This window comes from Onychostoma macrolepis, chromosome 21 (genome assembly GCF_012432095.1).
Source record: "Onychostoma macrolepis isolate SWU-2019 chromosome 21, ASM1243209v1, whole genome shotgun sequence".
NCBI lineage: Eukaryota > Metazoa > Chordata > Actinopteri > Cypriniformes > Cyprinidae > Onychostoma > Onychostoma macrolepis.
Genome location: NC_081175.1, coordinates 2,688,510 through 2,708,279, shown reverse-complemented (window position 1 = coordinate 2,708,279; position 19,770 = coordinate 2,688,510). Strand labels below are relative to the sequence as shown.

The 19,770-nt window shown below is 39.6% G+C and overlaps 2 protein-coding genes across 11 annotated transcripts in view; both read left to right on the top strand.

Moving 5' to 3' along the window:
• The window catches only part of fnip1 (folliculin interacting protein 1), a 38,674-nt gene extending 26,073 nt beyond the window's left edge, over positions 1-12,601 (top strand). For all 3 annotated transcript variants that reach the window (XM_058758018.1, XM_058758016.1, XM_058758017.1), the window contains 9 exons: positions 431-632; positions 721-806; positions 3,319-3,465; positions 3,561-3,730; positions 5,621-6,914; positions 7,890-8,055; positions 8,773-8,967; positions 9,748-9,863; positions 11,072-12,601. In XM_058758018.1, the coding sequence (XP_058614001.1) occupies positions 431-632; positions 721-806; positions 3,319-3,465; positions 3,561-3,730; positions 5,621-6,914; positions 7,890-8,055; positions 8,773-8,967; positions 9,748-9,863; positions 11,072-11,150 (2,455 nt within the window). In that variant the 3' untranslated portion in view covers positions 11,151-12,601. The remainder of the gene's footprint in view (positions 1-430; positions 633-720; positions 807-3,318; positions 3,466-3,560; positions 3,731-5,620; positions 6,915-7,889; positions 8,056-8,772; positions 8,968-9,747; positions 9,864-11,071) is intronic.
• Positions 12,602-16,273: 3,672 nt separating this feature from the next.
• rapgef6 (Rap guanine nucleotide exchange factor (GEF) 6) overlaps positions 16,274-19,770 on the top strand; it is a 101,744-nt gene continuing 98,247 nt past the window's right edge. For 2 of the 8 annotated variants that reach the window (XM_058757663.1, XM_058757666.1), the window contains exon 1: positions 16,290-16,759. In XM_058757663.1, the coding sequence (XP_058613646.1) occupies positions 16,655-16,759 (105 nt within the window). In that variant the 5' untranslated portion in view covers positions 16,290-16,654. Of the gene's footprint in view, positions 16,760-19,770 lie in introns of all 8 variants that reach the window. The other 6 variants (XM_058757671.1, XM_058757667.1, XM_058757661.1 and 3 more) reach the window with 6 other exon arrangements.

The window sequence follows — 19,770 nt, the reverse complement described above, 5'->3', positions numbered from 1 at the left end:
TCATTACTCGGATGCTGTGTGAGCGGCTGCTTTATGGGCGCTCTCAGACAGAGCATGAGTACAGAGTAGCTCTCTTTCACATCTTGTTGCGTTTGAATAGTTTGAAATCACTGGTTAGGCTAAAAAATGCATGCAAATGTAAACTGTGCAACAATTGTATGATTGTGCAACATTGCATCGTTGAGTGTAGCTTAGACCGAGATGAGAATTTCATGACAAATTTCTACCGGTTTACGGTTTCTATTAGTACATCACCTGCTTCTAATTACAGCAGACTTTTCTTTCATCAGGACCTTCACTTAACACATGCAAACTTGAGAGAGAAAATCAGAAATGACGAACAGTAGTGAGGACTCATTAGTCCGTTTAAACGTCTCTTTTCACCCGCTCACATTTCCCTGTCTAATCCAGTGGTGTGTTTGTGTTCCAGGTCTGTGGAGGAGAGCTTCAACATGTCTGACGAGAACAGCGGGCCGAGTTTGGGTGTTGCCAGGAAGAAGAAGATCGCTATTGGTGTCATCTTCCTGCTCTCGCCCAACGAGGAAGAAAATGCCAAGTTCCAGGACTTTTTCTTCTCTCACTTTCCTCTCTTTGAGAGTCACATGAACAAACTCAAAAGTGCCATTGAGCAGGTTAGACATGATTTGTGTGTTTTGTGGTTTGCCGTCTCCCTGCGCCAAGTCTCTTACGGTGTGTGTTTGTGGCTCTGTTTGTTTGAAGGCTATGATACTGAGCCGCAGGTCAGCTGATGCCAGCCAGAGAGCTTTGGCTTACAGTCGCATGGTGGATGGCCTCAATGAGTTTAGGTGAGTTTGTGGTGACATGTCTGTGGACGCTGCTCACCAGGTGTTTTGTTATTTGCATCCACTAAACGTCCAGCCAAGGTTTACTGGACACTTAATCCACTAATCCGCTCATGTGACATGAGACACACGACACTGATCTGAGAGCGCTTTCACATGCGATGACTTTGTGTCCAATCTTAATGAACGCCTCTGGAGGCGTTGCTGAAAGTTTCATGCTGCTGCACTGAGCACAATGACCTTTGACACGATTCACACGATAACTCCCGTATCATGTTCAGGGCAGCGAGAAGCGTAATGCATTCAAAGAAATAAAAACAAAATTCAACCTGTCAATCATACTAGAGGTGTCAAATTTTTTAAATTCTGTCAATTGTCATTATAAAAAGGCATTGTTTTCATGCTTCCTTTGATCTCAGAGTAATAAGCCTTGTTCAGACTGTCCGTCCAAATCTGACTTTGTGTAAATCCTATTGAAATCCGGTCTAAATGAGTTACTGTCCACACTGTGTATCGGAACTGTTCAGATCCGATTTGTGTGACCCGTGACGCTCTTTTGTTGTACTGAATCCAATCTGAGCGGTCAGACTGAAAAGGATTTCCAGGAATGTGATTTGAATAGGATTTCAGACCTCGTTAAAACAAATTTGTAAAAATCTGATTTTATGTGATGCATTTATTTATTTTTTGCCTTTCACACTGGTTAAATATGATCGGATATGCACACAAATCGGATCTGGACTTAGTCTGAACAAGACTATATTGACTTCAACTATATTTGTAGGTTGAGTCTCCTTAAAGACAAACACTGTATCCCTGCGGCGCCATCAGAACATCGATCTGTTAGTTTGACAGACCTGTTCAAAAACTACAGAAATTAGACACTTTTGTTGTAACAATCAGTTAATTGATTAACCGTGAGGAGTCTCTCATTTGCTTTGGATAGAAGCCTCAGCTAATAAATAAATAGAAATGGAAATAACATGTGCACATCTTGTTTTATCAACATTTAAAATTAGTTTAGTATAAGCTTTGAACTGACCATTAATTTATTGGTGTTAAATAATAATGCTTATAAATAGGAGCAGAATTATTAATAGTATTGAAAGGAACATATAACATCTTGCGAAGGAACTGAGCAGAAGGCCGTGTGAGCTTGTGCTTCAGTCCTGGTCTGTGTAAAATAAGCTCGGTCCGTGTCAGTGCTTCAGAGGTGATGCACTATGCGCCCACTCATACTTCCAAGTCATATGCTTGTTGGTCCGTGGCCAGAGCAACCTGACCCCAGTGCCACAGAAACTTTACCTCCCTCACACACTGTCAGGGCGGACCAGAATAGTCAATAATGTGCAAGCGAACAGACAAACAAATATTTCCGATTTCCCACCTCCAGCCGGATAAGTATACACCTTGGCGTTCATCCTCGGGGGTTGTGAAGCCAGAGATCTGAAATGAAGAAGCTTTACATCAGTGTGTGATGATTTAATTGTGAAAATCAGTTGGTCAACAATCAGCTATTCACATTTTAGTTAAGACAAAGGGATCAAATTTAATCTAGGTGTAAAATACAGTAAGAATAGACTTTACTTAATCTAAATTTAATATAGTGCTCTTTTACATTCATTTAATGTAGATGCAGCAGTATAACAATAAAAAACTTTTCGAGTAGTGACACAAACGGATCCTTAACTAATTCATTGGACTTTTTTTTTGCTTGTTTAGTTCTGTTAAATCTTCTATCTAGTGTACCAATGACATTTATCAACATTTTAATATTTGTAATATGTAGTAAGGCTTTATAACACTTGAAGGTGTTATATTGTGAATTCCTCTAATATTGCTTAAATAATCGCCCAGGCTTGATTTTAAGTTATGAACGTTTAGCATGTCGTGTTCTGTCAGTCCTCATTTCAGGGTCTAGGTTGGTGAAAGTAGACCTCGGAGCTTCATACCTCTTACCTAATCCAGTGCTAAAACGGTTCTGTCTGTCTGTTAGCTACTGTTGCATGAGGCTTTTTATAGGTCACTACACATTAACTTCAGTACTGGGAAGTATAGTACGGCTTGGGAAGGGAGTACATTGTCGTTTTTTATCACAAGTGTCAGGTTGTTGGCAACACACTCGGGAGTTTGTGCAAACATCTGCATCTTTCCCAGTGCCTAATCAGCACGAGTATTGCTTGTAATGGTAAACAGCGTTGCTCCGTTTCAGATTAGTGTTAAAGCTGCATCCAGAGATTTGCTTTGTGTGTAATTAAATGGAGAAAGCACGCTAGTTTTGCAGAAGCAGTCCTACTCGTGACTCTGCAGTCTTTCCTGAACTCCTACCATTTCGAGTAGCATCTGGGTGTTAAGCTCTGGACCGCGGCCAATGCTCCCGGGCTACGTGACATTTGCAGAAGTTAAATATGCTGCAAAGGTCTTTCCCAGCTGGGGCAGCCCTGTGCAACTGAAGCGCTCTTTGTTTCAGCTGTTGACAAAAGCTCTTCTGTCTTTGTGCGCGGACACCCTGTAGGACGACCATCTGCAACCTGTACACCATGCCACGTGTGCCTGAGCCCGTCTGGCTCACCATGATGTCGGGTCCACCTGAAAAGAACCAGCTTTGTGGTCAGTTCATGAGGGAGCTGGCCTTGCTCATGGAGCAAGCCTCCAAGAACCAGTTGAGTAATGCCACACATACTCCTCAAGCCATTGAACGCCCATGATAAGTGTGAGTGTAACCATGTTCTTGCTTGCTTTGTCTCTTGCCTTTAGATTCCTCCCGGCGCTTCTCACTGCAGTTCTCACTAACCATCTCGCCTGGGTTCCCACGGTCATGCCCAACGGTCAACCACCCTTAAAGATCTTCCTGGAGAAGCACTCCTCACAGAGCGTGGACATGCTGGCGAAAACACATCCCTACAACCCACTTTGGGCACAGCTTGGTAAATGACTCATGCAAGAGTGCAAAAATGTGTGCATTTCGCCACCTAGTGGAGTGTTGATGGAAATGACTTGCCACAGTGAGCTTTAGAGCATGTTTCTTTCTGGAGGCACCACAACAATACACATCTACTAATGAGCTGATAAGCAGGTGTGTTTGCTTAGGAAGACTTTGAACATGTTGGGGTGCCTCTAGGAACAGGTTTGGGAAACATTGCATTTGAACAGGAATCTTCAGTCCTGCTGCCCTGCAGCTTTAATCTGAAACAAACACACCTGAACCAGCTAATCAAGGTCCTCATGACTGCTTGAAAATCACAGGCAGCTGTGTTTAAGGAGATTGGAAACAAACTTTGCAGGACAGTTTAGTAGTCAGGGCACAGTCTTAATCGCAAAATCCCTGGAACGTCCACTCCCTGAAAATCCCACAAGAAACAGGGAGAATCGACGCTCACAACACTTTACACAAGTTTTTATTGGCATCTATGTGGTTCCACGAAGAACCTTTAAAGCAGTGGTTCCCAACCTGGGGGTCGTGACCTCCTCTAGGGGTCACTAAAGATTTGGGGTCGCCAAGCTCTTTCCAGTTTGAGGGTTACAAATAGAAACGTATTTACATGATAAATACAGCCTAGGTTTTGTGTGAAACTACGGCGGAAGACAGTGAATTGATTTACAGAGGGAAGTAATATGAATTAAAGTATGAATGAATCTCTGAAGGGGACTAATCATGCCATTATATCAGACATACAGCACACAAATGACACGCTCTTATTTCCAGTGCTGGGTAGATTACTTACAAATTGTAGTCTGTTACGGATGGTTTACAGATTACATGATGAAATTTGAAGTTGGTAACGTAATCTAGGTTACTCATTTTAGGTCATGTATTCTGACTACTTTTTAGATTACTTTTTACATAATTTATTTTAAACTTACCAGTAAATGTACCATACTGATATAAAAAAGCAAAGAGAGATTATTATTTGATTATTAACAACATGAAGTGCATTAAGCATTGCAGTACACCGCGGTTTCCCCAAACTGGAGTTAATGTAAGAACTGCAGTTCAAACTCTATAGGGGCTTTCGCACCGGAGGAACCTTTTCATAGTTCCTAGAACTATTGGCGGAAGTACCCGCTTTTTGGCATGTTTGCACTGCAGGAACTAGGAACAGTTTTAGTTCTAGGAACTCTGTTTGGAGGAACTAAATTAGCTCCTACTTCAGAGTAGGGTCTAAAACAGTTTTATAGGAACTACTGGTGACGTAAGTGTACGCTGTGGTCAAACTCGTACAAAACTCCAGCTACCTGGCATTTTTAAAAAGCCATGTAAAAATACTCAAAAGTGGAAAACGGCGATAACAGCATTTACTTGTTGTCTGCAGTGTTGTGTTCTTTTCTCAGCCTCGATATGTAACACTGCAAGTTGTCATAGGAGATTTAGTCTCTTAGCCCAACTTTTTGCTCTTTCAGTCGTGTAAATTGTGGATTTACATTCCATCTCCGTTATCACGAATCCCAAAACACACAACAAAAACATCTCTGATCATGTTTGTTGACGTATGTAAATGCCGTGCATAAAGACCTTGCTGTTGGTTCCTAGAACGAAGTTCCTAGAACTATGTGGTGCGAAAGCCCCTTATAAGAGGGAAAAAAAAGGGAATCAGTAAATTCTGAATATTTTACTGCCATTTTATGAATAATATGCAAATTAAGTAACTGTAATCTGATTATGAGCATTTTAAAATGTAATATAATCTAGTTACGTGTATTCAGTTTTTTTTATAATCTGATTACATAATCCAGATTACATGTAATCCATTACTACCCAGCACTGCTTATTTGTTTCTTGGCAATAGTTTTGGTTAATAATGTTGTTATTCCTGCAGGTGACCTGTATGGGGCAATCGGCTCACCTGTGCGTCTGTCCCGTACGGTGGTGGTTGGCCGACGACAGGAGCTGGTGCAGCGTCTTCTCTATGTGCTGACCTACTTCATCCGCTGCTCGGAGTTACTGGAAACACACCTGCTGGAGAGCGCAGAGGACGTGGCCATCGTGATGCCCGGCTCGCTCATCACCACGTCGCTGCGCCGCGGAGAGGTGGAGGAGTCCGACTACGTGTTGGTCACCGTGCACAAGCCGAGCCAAGACTACCTGTCCCAGGGTGCCGAGGGAGAGGACGGCTACCCGTCTGATGACAACAGCTTACAGAGCAGCACATACATGGACACAGAAGCCCCAGACGAGCACAAGCTTCCGCATCCCGCCGTACCGGAGGAGGACTGTATCAGTGACGCGCCTGTCTGCAGAGAAGCAGAGAGCCCACGGCTTGAGACTCGACTGGAAACCGTGGTAAAAGTCGGCTCCAACTCGCCGTGTGAGAGAATACCCTCGCTCGAAATTCAAGGGGATGTGCGGCCCGAGGTGGAGTCTGGTGCCGTGCCCATCAGGATCTTCCATTCATCAGATATCCTGCTAGAAAAGAAGCCCCCTGACAAGAGCTTTGATAACGCCGGGAACGAGCCCTCCGCTAAAGTCACATTCCTCATCGGAGATTCAATGTCTCCTGAATCTGACATGGAGAGTCGACAACAAAAGCTGGAGGAGGAGATCAAGAAACACAAGAAGCTTCTCAAAGACAACCAGCAGAAGCAGTGTAACAGCGAGGTTAAACTCCAAGTGGACCAAATCAAGACCAACGATAGCAAGACTAGAACTAGAAAGACGTCTCAGTGGTGTCCGAGAGCGCAAGGCGACTGCTTGGACATGTTTGACGAGTATTTCAGCGATGACAATCCCGTGGAGACGAGGACTATAGATGATGTCTTCCAAACAGCGATGAAAAGCGCAGGAAACGATGCCCCACGGTTGGACAAAGTCAGGTGTGAGTGCGACTCAGGAGACGTCAGCGCGGGCTGCTGTAAAACCTGCTGTTCTGCCGAGCAAGACAAGGGCATCGAGATGTCGTTGAGTGTTCCTTCACAAGGCACCGCTGGGGAGAAAAAGAAAGCAGTCCCGCTGAACGACTGGGAGATCCCACGCAACGAGAGCTCGGACAGCGCGCTGGGGGACAGCGAGAGCGAGGACGCCGGACAGGAGCTGCCGAGGCAGGAGCCCGACGGGCCGTTCTACGCTGACGAGCAGGCCGACTGGCAGGATGAGCTCGAGGTGCCTTTACCCGGGTAAGAGCGGAGACGGTTATCAGAACCATCTGTTTTTTTGGCATTTGGGCTGTATATATATCAATATATTTTTATAAACAATATGGAATGAGACAATACCGTTTATATACATTTAGTCATTTAGCAGACGCTTTTATCCAAAGGGACTTACAAATGATAACTATGGAAGCAATCAAAATCAACAAAAGAGAAATAAGCAAGTCTCAGTTAGCTTAACGCAGTACACGTAGCAAGGTTTAAAAAAAAAAAATTATATAATAAATAAAAAGATAATAGATAAGCAAGCTAGTATTAGAGGCCTTTTTTTTTTTTTTTTTTTAAGAAAACAAGCAGTTAGTAAATAAATAGAGTGCAAGTCTATTTTTAAGAATAGAATTAGAATAGAGAGTGCTAGAGTTAGAGGGTCAAATAAAGATGGAAGAGATGTGTTTTTAGCCGATTCTTGAAGATGGCTGAGGACTCAGTAATGGAGTAGTCAAAATGTAATGCATTTGTTTATTTATTTATTTTCATTTTTATTTTAGTGAATTTAACTTCTTTAAAAAGCATTATTTTTGTTTTTAGATTATAATGTTACAATGTTAGTATGTAATGTGATTTTAACCCTTTTTGCACATAATATATAGCATTGCCTACATGGCTACATTCACTTTGTTTTTATTGTTTTCATAATATAAACATAGTTTCATTGGACAACATTGGGCTGGATGTAAAAAAAAAAAAAAATATATATATATATATATATATATATATATATATATATATATATATATATATATATATATATATATATATATATATATATATATATATATTGTTATTATTATAATTTTTTAAATGCAGCAAAGAAAATACAGAGATATATACCATATATCGCAATTCAGCCAAAAAATACAACGATTTTTTGACCACATCACCCAGCCCTAATCTGTACATTATAAATGTTGCTAATGAACAAGGTTATGTGTTTTCTAGAGCAAAGTTGGTGGAGAACTTCTCTAAACCAAGCATTGCCAACTTTGGGAGGTCGCTCTTCGGAGGATACTGTCCTACGTACGTCCCAGACTTTGTTCTGCACGGAGCCCCCAATGATGAGAAACTGAGGCAGAACCTCGTGTCGGATCTGGCCCATGCTGTGCAGGTAAACACCACCTCCAACAGGTCACCAAGCAGCACCTGCCTAACACTTTAAGGGTCAAATTACTGTTGCTGATAGTTATGGTTATATAAGATTAGGGCTGCAATAACTAATCGATAAAATTGATAATCATCTATAATGACAATTATTGGCAACAAATTTGATTATCAACTAATCCCATCTGTGCCAGGGTTATTTTAGTTTACAAAAACTAAAATGAAAACCATGAAAAAAAAAATTTACTTGAAATAAAACAAAATATAAAAAAATGTTTTATTTCGGCTAGTTGCCAAGGCATTTTCTCATTTTTATTTAGTTTAACTGGATGTACTAAATAACTAAAATTAAAAAAAAAAGAATTATATAGAGGTTTTTCATTTTATTTCGTTTTAATTTAACTTGTACTTTCAAATTTGTTTTAATTTAACTTTTATAAATGGTAAGCAATCAGTTGGTTTGCGGTTCACAATGTATTGTTTATATTTTAACCTGATTTTGCCAAGTTTAATAAATAATCAATAGATTAACATAATTGTTAGTTTCAGCCTTACATACGATCCCCAGACACTGCTGTTAATCATTCATCATCACAAATTACTTTTACCATGGGACTCTCTCTCTCCACCTACAGCACTTGAGTGTCACTGAGAGTCCTAAATGAACAAAAATGTTAAGATATTGTGTGAAGTGTAAATTGATACGAGCTGAATTGTTGTGCAGCATCCTGTGCTGGATGAGCCCATCGCGGAGGCCGTCTGCATTATCGCAGACACCGATAAGTGGAGCGTGCAGGTGGCCAGCAGCCAGAGACGACCCTCCGACAAGCTGGGCAAAGAGGTGCTCGTGTCCAACCTCGTGTCCAACCTGCTCCAGTCCACCTACCAGCTCTACCGACTCAACCTGTCGCCAAACTTCGTGAGTGCAACTTCTGCTTTATTTGCTCAATCATCAGCACATCTGTAAGGAAACATGAACACATTTCAGAGCTCTCACTGTTGATTATTTTTGTAAGTAATCGATTATTTTAACAATTAATCAAGTAATCAGATATTATTTTTGAACGATAATTGGATCAACAGGAGAGTAAACCAAAACAGAATGCATCTTTGCATCTAAAAACACGAGAGACGGCGCTCACAAATGGTTTAAAAAAAAAAGTGCAGCACAGAATGCTTGTTGCCGTCAAATAAAACAGTTGCTTTGCCAACTTGCTACTGTAAACAAAAGCTTGCAACGCTTGCCCTGCCTCTGGGCTCTTCTGATTGGTCCACTGTTTTGGAACGGGATTTGATGAGCAGCGCTGCGTGTGAAAGTTGAAATTCTTTTAACTTGACACGACATCTTATTAATGTGGTGCTCATGCAAGATTCTGCGATGTGCAACGGTCATACGTGTTTGTGTAGCATGTCTACATAGAAAAACAATGGAAAAGTAGCGCACTGGAATGGAAAAAACGTGTTCTTTGTGAACGGCCCATAGCTTCATTCATGCATTTTTGATTCACATGCTACAGCAACTAATTTCAAACACATGGGCATCAAAACATGCAAACTCAAAACCGGGCTTTGGACCTTTATTGTGAGATGAGCAGGTTGACGCTAAACTCTGCAGGAGCAGGATTGGAGTCAGTGCTGTATGTTGGCATGAAGGTTGTATGGAGTGTGACACAAGCTGTTCTCTCGTTCTTGTTTTCAGTGTATAATGCATCTGGAGGACCGGCTGCAGGAACTCTACTTCAAGAGCAAAATGCTGGCCGAATACTTGAAAGGACAGACCAGGGTGCATGTGAAGGAGTTGGGCATGGTTCTAGGGTAAGAATTCATCCGTCTGTCTACTAGTTGTAATTAGTGGCCGACCGATATATAGGCCGATATTTGGCTTTTTTAAAAAAAAATTAATTCTTGGCATTGGCCAAGAAGTTTTTTCTCTTTGTCCATGATGTTGGACTCTTATTATGACAGCGCACTAATGAGAACACTAGGGCCAGAGTGCACGAAGCTCCCATTATTTTACTGTCCCTGTTTAACAGACTAATGAATTATTACACAGAACTTTACACCAAGTTAGTGGTATATGAAAAAGTGTATAGAGTTTGCTTTCTATTACAATACTTTCTCATCTGTCTTTCAGCAAATACACATCTAATAAATCTAATAAATGTTTCATTTCACCAATCTTGCAAACTTCAGCTGTGAGATCATCTGAAGTGTGAATAAAAAGGACTGAACTTTGTGTTTAACGGTCGATCTGTGAGAACTAAACACAGGCAGGAGAGTTCAACTGTCACTCATTTTTAAATTGTATGTTTTAGTAAATATTATGTAAAAATACATTTAATTTCAGCTTTAATTATAGCCCACGTTTTTATAAACTTTTTTTTTTTTTTTTTTTTAATTTACCATGTTGACAATAACGTATCTTCAACATACATTGTCTATGACCAAAAATGTAAGAAGATATGTTTTCAGTGGACTTAAAATTTGCTTTGCTTGAGAAAACATAAAAATATACAGTTACGACGTTTTTTTTTTTTCATATGATTTAGTCGAGTTGGTTTTGCATCAAACACAATGTGATTTTCAGCAATCGAGATCTGACAGCAACAGTGCATTATTCCGCTTGGGTGAACGCTTCGCGGACAGCTTACCTCGTGCATTAAATCAGCCACAGACCAGTAAACCAATGAGAACCCGCTACAATCCTGACGAGTCACAGAGACGAGAAAGCTGCGGAGAACCCACTCGCCAGTAACTGACATAGATTCACAGAAAATAAATCTGATTACGTACTTATTCCTAGCTCTTTAAGCGACAAGTTACATTTTAAATGACAAGGGATCAACTCATAATCATGTTTATATTAATAACCACGTGAACTTATTCTCTCAAATGGCCTGCGTATACGGAGCATTTGCAGCTTATATGGACGAAACGCCACTGCCGTATAGGTCGACCACTAGTCGTGATGCATGTCTGTGTTTTTTTTTTTTTTAACAATCTGATCTGGTTCATCCCCACAGGATCGAGTCTAACGATCTGCCCCTGCTAGCGGCTATAGCGAGCACACACTCGCCGTACGTGGCCCAGATTCTCCTGTAGGCCACATGGAGAGCGAGAGAGACTCCATTCCCCCGCCGGCAGACGGGTCGGGTCCTCCGGGTTCGGGGCCCCTCGAAGCCCCCTGAGACTCCTGGAGCAGGGAGGCCCTTGAGTTGGCGTTGGTTGGGAACGGTCTCAGGGTGAGCAGACTGCAGGACAGACGCTCTGCCATTAGATGACGGTCGAAACCCTGAGGTTCCCTGAAAGTGACCTGGGAATATCACTTTTCAACAGAGGACACACGGAGTGCATTTTTTAATTCCATAAACCGCATTTTGTTTTATTTCTTGTTCCTTTACACAACGTAAGAATGTAAAAGCCAAAGAAGAAATCCAAGCAGCCCTTGCGTACATCAAGCTGTTCATGGCACCTTCTTCAAATCAACGTAGGAAGCACAGACTTGGTTATAAAATCAGTTTTATGATTTTAAATGAATATATCATGGACTGTTCTCAATCGATTGTGGCAGTGAGCGATCATGTAATATTCCTTTCTTTGTGTTTACAAGCGAGCTTACCCTGTCGTGTCCAGTTGAAATGAGCTCTACCTCAAACCTTCAGTATCACACACACACATCTAACATGCTAAATTAAACATTTGAGGTAAAGTTTTCATTTTTGGTTTTCAATCATCCAATAAAGATGAAACCGTGGCACGATTTCCCATGAATGAGCTCTGAGGATTCAGTTTTTATCTTTTTTTTTTTGGGCAGCATCACTTTAGCTGTAACAGAAGTGTTTACCTGTCCTGTGGAAATGATTAAGAGATGTATTTTTATTTGAAGAGTCATTTAGACACAACATTTTGGTCAAGAGAAACACGATGGTCACCAATCACTACGTTGGGATTTGTGCTGGACCCTTTTTTTAACACTGATCCAGGGACATTCAACAATCATCTTGTATATTCAGGATTGAAATGCTGAAATTTTTTTATGTGTCGTCTTAGCTTGCATACAGATTGTTTACTGATGGAATAACAGAGAAATGGATGAAAAATGAACATGCAATGATTCAATTCAAGTTAATGACTTACCAAGATGTTTATGAATGGTTGGCTTACTTTGTCTTTGGGTCAAACCATACATCTAAGTCTTAATCGACAAAAAAAGAAAAGAAAAAAAAAAAAACACAGGCTTTGCAAGGTGTTTCAGGTTATTGTAGCCGGTTAAAACATGTAGGAGTTGCTTCGGTGGGAAACATTTTGTATTTAAAAAAAAAAAAAAAAATCTATATCCATTTGTCTTCTCCAGAATGTGTATTTATATCTAATTATTTCTTTATACAGAAAAGCATTTAATTTATTTACTTGGCATGCATTGGTAAATGTTAGCTGTATATACTGCATTTGATTTTCTTGATGTATTTGTACATAAAGCCTCTCTTTTTGACCTTATCTTTGTTTCCCAGTTTTTATGGGAATATTGTGCAATAAATATGCCATTACAATTATATATGTTGTTGATTGTCACTTTGTACAGCAGCTATCATAATCTCTCTGTCTGTTAGTGCGTGTTCATCTATAGTGGGGTCTGAAAGTGTGGTGTAAAATGGAAAAACACGATCTAGATTACGTTAAATTGGGGACATTGAGCATGTGAACTCTCTTTAAAGGTCAGATTTCGTTTTCTTTCTCAACTTCTAATCATCATGATTTCTGAAATCAAGGTGATTTTACCATCACATGCACTGCCGCTCAAAAGTTTGGGATCAGAAAGATTTTTAACATTTTTTTAAAGAAATCTCTTCTGCTCACCAAGACTGCATTTATTTGACCAAAAAAATACAGAAAAATAGTAATATTGCGAAATATTATTAGAATTTAAAATAACATTTTTCTATTTAAACATCAAAATATAATTTATGCTGTAATGCAAAGCTGAATTTTCTATTTTAAAAAGATTTCTATTTGAAATAAATGCTGTTCTTTTTGATGTTTTATTCATCAAATAATCCTGAAAAAAGGGGTTATAAAAATATAAATTGTTATAAACAATATTAATATAAAATATAAATCAGCATATTAGAATGATTTCTGAAGGATCGTGTGACATTGAAGACTGGAGTAATGTAGTGATGCAGAAAATTCAGCTTCGCGTCACAGGAATGAATTATATTTTATATTAAAATAGAAAACCATTATTTTAAGTTGTAGTAATATTTCAAAATATTAGTTTTTTTTTTCTGTATTTTTGATCAAGTAAATGCAGCCTTGATGTGTGTAAGAAACTTCTTTTAAAAAACATTTAAAAACCTTACTGATCCCAAACTTTTGAACGACAGTGTAAACCATGAATCTGTTGATTAACCCTTGCTTACTCGGGCTGTACTGATTCCACAACACCTCGAGTTCAAACAACCTCCTACTGCTAACCCACAGTTAACTCATGTCAATGATGCACTGCACACTGTGCACGAATTTCATCATGTTCATTTGTGGTCTTTACAAAAGCTGCAAAAATCTGTAAAGAAAGCTGTGACTGTTGAGTGCATGAAGTGTACAACATTCTTCCACACTTCTTTTTGTGGTTAAGTGGTTAAAGTGAAATAGACATTGTTATAGAAGCTTTAAAATGATAAATGATGAAATGTGCACGTTACGTTCAGAGTGTAAGTTGAAATGGCTAAGTACTGTACATAACCTGAACATAAGCTCAGTTTTTGGAACTGAAAGTTGAGGTTTTCTTATACGTGAACTTACAGAGTAAGTTGCTAAAACATGCCTTCTGAAATACCTCCCGGTTTCACATCGCTCAGTGATCAGTGTAGTTTAGTATGCACTGATTTCTAAGTGATCATTGTAGTTTAGTGCACACTGATCTCATGTCCTTTAAAGATTAGCATAGTGTAGTACGCACTGGTCTTGCGTCCTTCAGTGATCAGCATAGTTTAGTACGCACTGGTCTCACGTCCCTCAGTAATCAGTGTAGTTTAGAATGCACTTGTCTCTCATCCTTTAGTGATCAGGATAGTTTAGTATGCACTGGTTTTGTGTCCATCTGATCAGTATAGTAATTATTGGTCTCACGTCCCTCATTAATCAGTGTAGTTTAGCACGCACTGGTCTCACATCTGTACGCATTGGTCTCACATCTGTCTGATCAGTGTAGTTTAGCACGCACTGGTCTCACGTCCCTCACTGATCAGTGTAGTTTAGTACGCACTGGTCTCACGTCCCTCACTGATCAGTGTAGTTTAGTACGCACTGGTCTCACGTCCCTCAGTAATCAGTGTAGTTTAGTACGCACTGGTCTCACGTCCCTCACTGATCAGTGTAGTTTAGTAAGCACTGGTCTCACTTCCCTCAATGATCAGTGTAGTTTAGTACGCACTGGTCTAACATCTGTCTGATCAGTGTAGTTTAGTACGCACTGGTCTCAAGTCCCTCGGTAATCAGTGTAGTTTAGTACGCACTGGTCTAACATCTGTCTGATCAGTGTAGTTTAGTACGCACTGGTCTCACATCTGTCTGATCAGTGTAGTTTAGTATCAGTGTAGTTTAGTACGCACTGGTCTCACATCTGTCTGATCAGTGTAGTTTAGTATCAGTGTAGTTTAGTACGCACTGGTCTCACATCTGTCTGATCAGTGTAGTTTAGTACGCACTGGTCTCAAGTCCCTCACTGATCAGTGTAGTTTCGTACGCACTGGTCTCACGTCCCTCAGTAATCAGTGTAGTTTAGTACGCACTGGTCTCAAGTCCCTCAGTAATCAGTGTAGTTTAGTACGCACTGGTCTCAAGTCCCTCAGTAATCAGTGTAGTTTAGTACGCACTGGTCTCACATCTGTCTGATCAGTGTAGTTTAGTATCAGTGTAGTTTAGTACGCACTGGTCTCACATCTGTCTGATCAGTGTAGTTTAGTATCAGTGTAGTTTAGTATCAGTGTAGTTTAGCACGCACTGGTCTCACATCTGTCTGATCAGTGTAGTTTAGTATCAGTGTAGTTTAGTACGCACTGGTCTCACATCTGTCTGATCAGTGTAGTTTAATATCAGTGTAGTTTAGTACGCACTGGTCTCACATCTGTCTGATCTGTGTAGTTTAGTATCAGTGTAGTTTAGCACGCACTGGTCTCACATCTGTCTGATCAGTGTAGTTTAGTATCAGTGTAGTTTAGTACGCACTGGTCTAACATCTGTCTGATCAGTGTAGTTTAGTATCAGTGTAGTTTAGTACGCACTGGTCTCACATCTGTCTGATCAGTGTAGTTTAGTATCAGTGTAGTTTAGTACGCACTGGTCTCACATCTGTCTGATCAGTGTAGTTTAGTATCAGTGTAGTTTAGTACGCACTGGTCTAACATCTGTCTGATCAGTGTAGTTTAGTATCAGTGTAGTTTAGCACGCACTGGTCTCACATCTGTCTGATCAGTGTAGTTTAGTATCAGTGTAGTTTAGTACGCACTGGTCTCACATCTGTCTGATCAGTGTAGTTTAGTATCAGTGTAGTTTAGTATCAGTGTAGTTTAGCACGCACTGGTCTCACATCTGTCTGATCAGTGTAGTTTAGTATCAGTGTAGTTTACGCACTGGTCTCACATCTGTCTGATCAGTGTAGTTTAATATCAGTGTAGTTTAGCACGCACTGGTCTCACATCTGTCTGATCAGTGTAGTTTAGTATCAGTGTAGTTTAGCGCACTGGTCTCACATCTGTCTGATCAGTGTAGTTTAGTATCAGTGTAGTTTAGTATCAGTGTAGTTTAGCGCACTGGTCTCACATCTGTCTGATCAGTGTAGTTTAGTATCAGTGTAGTTTAGTACGCACTGGTCTCACATCTGTCTGATCAGTGTAGTTTAGTATCAGTGTAGTTTAGTATCAGTGTAGTTTAGCACGCACTGGTCTCACATCTGTCTGATCAGTGTAGTTTAGTATCAGTGTAGTTTAGTATCAGTGTAGTTTAGTACGCACTGGTCTCACATCTGTCTGATCAGTGTAGTTTAGTATCAGTGTAGTTTAGTATCAGTGTAGTTTAGTACGCACTGGTCTCACATCTGTCTGATCAGTGTAGTTTAGTATCAGTGTAGTTTAGTATCAGTGTAGTTTAGTACGCACTGGTCTCACATCTGTCTGATCAGTGTAGTTTAGTATCAGTGTAGTTTAGTATCAGTGTAGTTTAGCACGCACTGGTCTCCAGTAGCAGCAGCAGCAGCTCGTCATGTGAATGTTGTTGAGGCGGCTCGGGGCTGAACTGCAGTCATGGGCTGTTGCCGGTGTACGCTTCTGCTCGGAGGATCTTATGAACCTCCGATTATTTATAATGTTTTACAGTCACGAATGGAGAAGTATCCCAGGAATGAAGGATTATTTTTGGTCAACTTTCTCTGGTTCTGATTCGCGCTTCCCTTCAACAGCACTTTCACCAGGGACTTCACTCCACTCCACATGCTAACCGAAGCTAACTCAAATCAATGCCAGATTTCCCGGACTCTTCAAGATGACATTGTTAATTTTATTTCATTTAACTTTTATATTTAACTTTATTGTATCGACACACGTGAATATATGAAGTTTTTATATCCGGGAATCAGAGAGTTTAATATGAATTCCTCAGTGGATTTATCGCTGAAGAAAGCGCTGAAAACTCATCCGACGCGACGAACTGCTGAGGTAAAAACACCCACACAAATACTTTATCACTACAGATATGACTAAAAGAACAACTTTAGAATGTAAATAACTCGAGCTAAACTGAAATATCAGCACAATGAAGCGTATTAGTTTCGATTCAGGACTCATTCAAAAAGATTAATGAACCGCTCGTGCTCGGTGTTTGAACTTATATATTGGACTGTATGTTAGCTGTTATATTGATTTGTTTGGGGTCTCTAAGTGATGTTTTTTATTCTTTATGAGGTTATTTATGTAACGTTAGTACAATGACAGATGTTCAGCTGTCCACAGACTTGACTCTCAGTGAAGTAAAGTACAACTGCAGTTATTGATCAGTAAACATTAGCTCAAAGTGTGAACATTTGAAAGAAGCTTCGTGTTTCATGTCTCAAGTCATTTATTAATGACAGAAATCAATGAAACTTTACTGCATTCCAGCGGTGCAGCCGCGGGCTGTGTCTCAAATCCTAGCGAGCTGACTGACTTGATATCGACTAGCATTTCTGGGCCTCACGGTCTAAACAAACCTACTCAGATAGTCTTATATGCTGGAATTGGCGGGCCAGACTGAATGACAGTGCTGCCATGACCTCTTTGTAGTGTGTACACTGTGAGGTGATTCACACATCTGGATCAAAGCTGAAGAAAACAGCTGAGCAACACTACACAGACTAGTTTAGACTTTGGTGGCTTTTAAGAAGACAACAATAGCAGTTTTTGATTTACAGAGTAAATCAGGGTCATGGTATTAAAAGCATGTTGTAAGTTTGGCTTAAGACAGCTCAAATATCAGTTCAAAGTGCAAAGGTTTGTTTTATCACAGAGCGCAACAATAAGATTTATTTTCAACCAGCTAATAATTGAGATGTTGACTTGCCGTGCCAAAATGAAGACAGGGTTTCTGTGGGTCCTAAAAAAAGTCTTAATTTTGCCCTTCCACAAATCCAGGCCTTAAAAGGTCTTCAATCAGAGCAATTCATTAAGTCATGGCATTAAATGTTGCATGCACTGCAACAAATTAATATCCTCCAAGACGACTTCTGACTTCTTTAGACATTTGCATTGAAAACAAGACACAAATGCTGATGAAAAACAGCACATTTTTGCAGAGCAAAAGTTATTTCCATATTCTAGTTGTTGGGATCAGAGATATTCAAGCCTAAAGCGTATTAAAAAGTAATGAGATCTGTTGGAAGTTGTATTTTCAAACTTCGAAGTGTTGCCACTCATCGTGTACTCTCTAGACATGTCCATTTAGAGACTATTGACGTATCGTGTTCACTTCAGTTAAATGTCTTGGTCTTAAAAGGTGTTTAAAAAGCCTTAAATTTACTTTCATAAAATGTTCCAACATTTTTGTGAATCGACACTTGGATGCAGAACTGGTTAAGACCCCCGAAGGCTGACCTAGTAAAGCAGAAGTGTCTGATAAGCCTTCAGCAGGATCTGCAGCTATGAACACAGAAGATCAGATCGATTGGGTGATGTTCTGCACCGCTGCAATTAAAAATAAAGCATGTGCCGGTTTGGTGAGGTCAGGAGCTCCGCGGGTGTGGGCCGCTCAAACAGAATGAATAATGTGCTGAAGGGGTTTCTGTGCGTCCCGCCGAGCGCCAGAGGACAAACTGACAGTGTTCAGTCTCTCAAAGCAGGCTAAGAAATCATTTTAAGGCCCTTTGATCGCATGATAACGTGAAAAATGCGGACGGAATCCAGTCATAAAACTGGAATTTACTGTATACCGCGGAGTCTCAGTTTGGGCTTTGAGAACAATAAAACAGAATCTGAGCAAAAATAAATAAGTAATAGTAATGTAATGATGCATAATGATAATTTCGTTTTACCGCTGTATAATACATATGAAATTAGCGTTTATAAGCGCAGCCCTGCTTTGTTTACAGCGATAACCAAGGAAATGCTGTATTTCTGCTGTTTCGTAAGCGCCACCTGCTGTCAGAGAGTGAGTTTGCGTCTCATTCAGTCCATCTGCTTGTTTTGTTTCGTTCAGAAGTTTTATGTAGTATAGTTTCACAACACTAAAGTCAGACTATTTTGTTTTTGCTTCAAATGCCCTTTCTGCCTTTTGTTTGTATTATTAATTAATTAATTTATTTAATTGATTTGGGATTTGTTTTAAAATTTCACTGTTGTTTTTTTTTTTATTATTTGACATAAAAGATATTTCAATTCCACAAAGAAATTTGCAGCATTTTGTCTGAGAAATAATAAAAGTTTTTTTTTTAACACTTTTTCATTTATGATTTGTTTTAAATCTCATTTCGTTAAAAAAAGTAAGAAAATTATTTTTGTTAAACTTTTTAATAAATTGCTAAATTGTGTTAAGTGTTATGATTTTATTTAATTAGACATGCTTTTTAATTAATACTATTTAAAAACAGAGTACGGAAAAATTTTAATGGAAAAAAGTGTCAACCAGACCAATTAATTAAATGGCATCTAAGAGTACAATTGTATACTTTATCACCGTTATAATTATGAACATACCTCAGTCTCACAAGTCAAAAGAAACAAGACAAAATGTTGTAATACAAAGTTATGAACTATTTTGTGGCAGTTAAAGGTGCACTCAGTAATTTTAATTTTTTTTATATACTGTATATATGAATTAAAAAACATTTTACACGTGTAAAAGTGTTATTGAGAAATGCTGTCCAGCACATGTGGACAAACACAAGAGCCTGCTAAACGTAAACACAAACGTGCTTTAAACTGAATGGAGCGACTCCATGTGAACCATCCACGCTAATAAAATTTCACAAGCAAAAATCAGTTCAAATGCACACTCACAATAACTTTACAGGTCCTCTGTTGAGTCTAAATATCTGCACAAAAACCCTTAAGCTAAGACAGCACTTATGAGTAAATTATCGCTAAGGATTTCCTGACCGTAAAGGGTTTTGTGCAATAGGCTGCTGGATTTTGAGAATTTTATTTGTGCCACAACGTGCGTTTTGAGTCTTTAGCACATCTGAGCACACCATCAAACT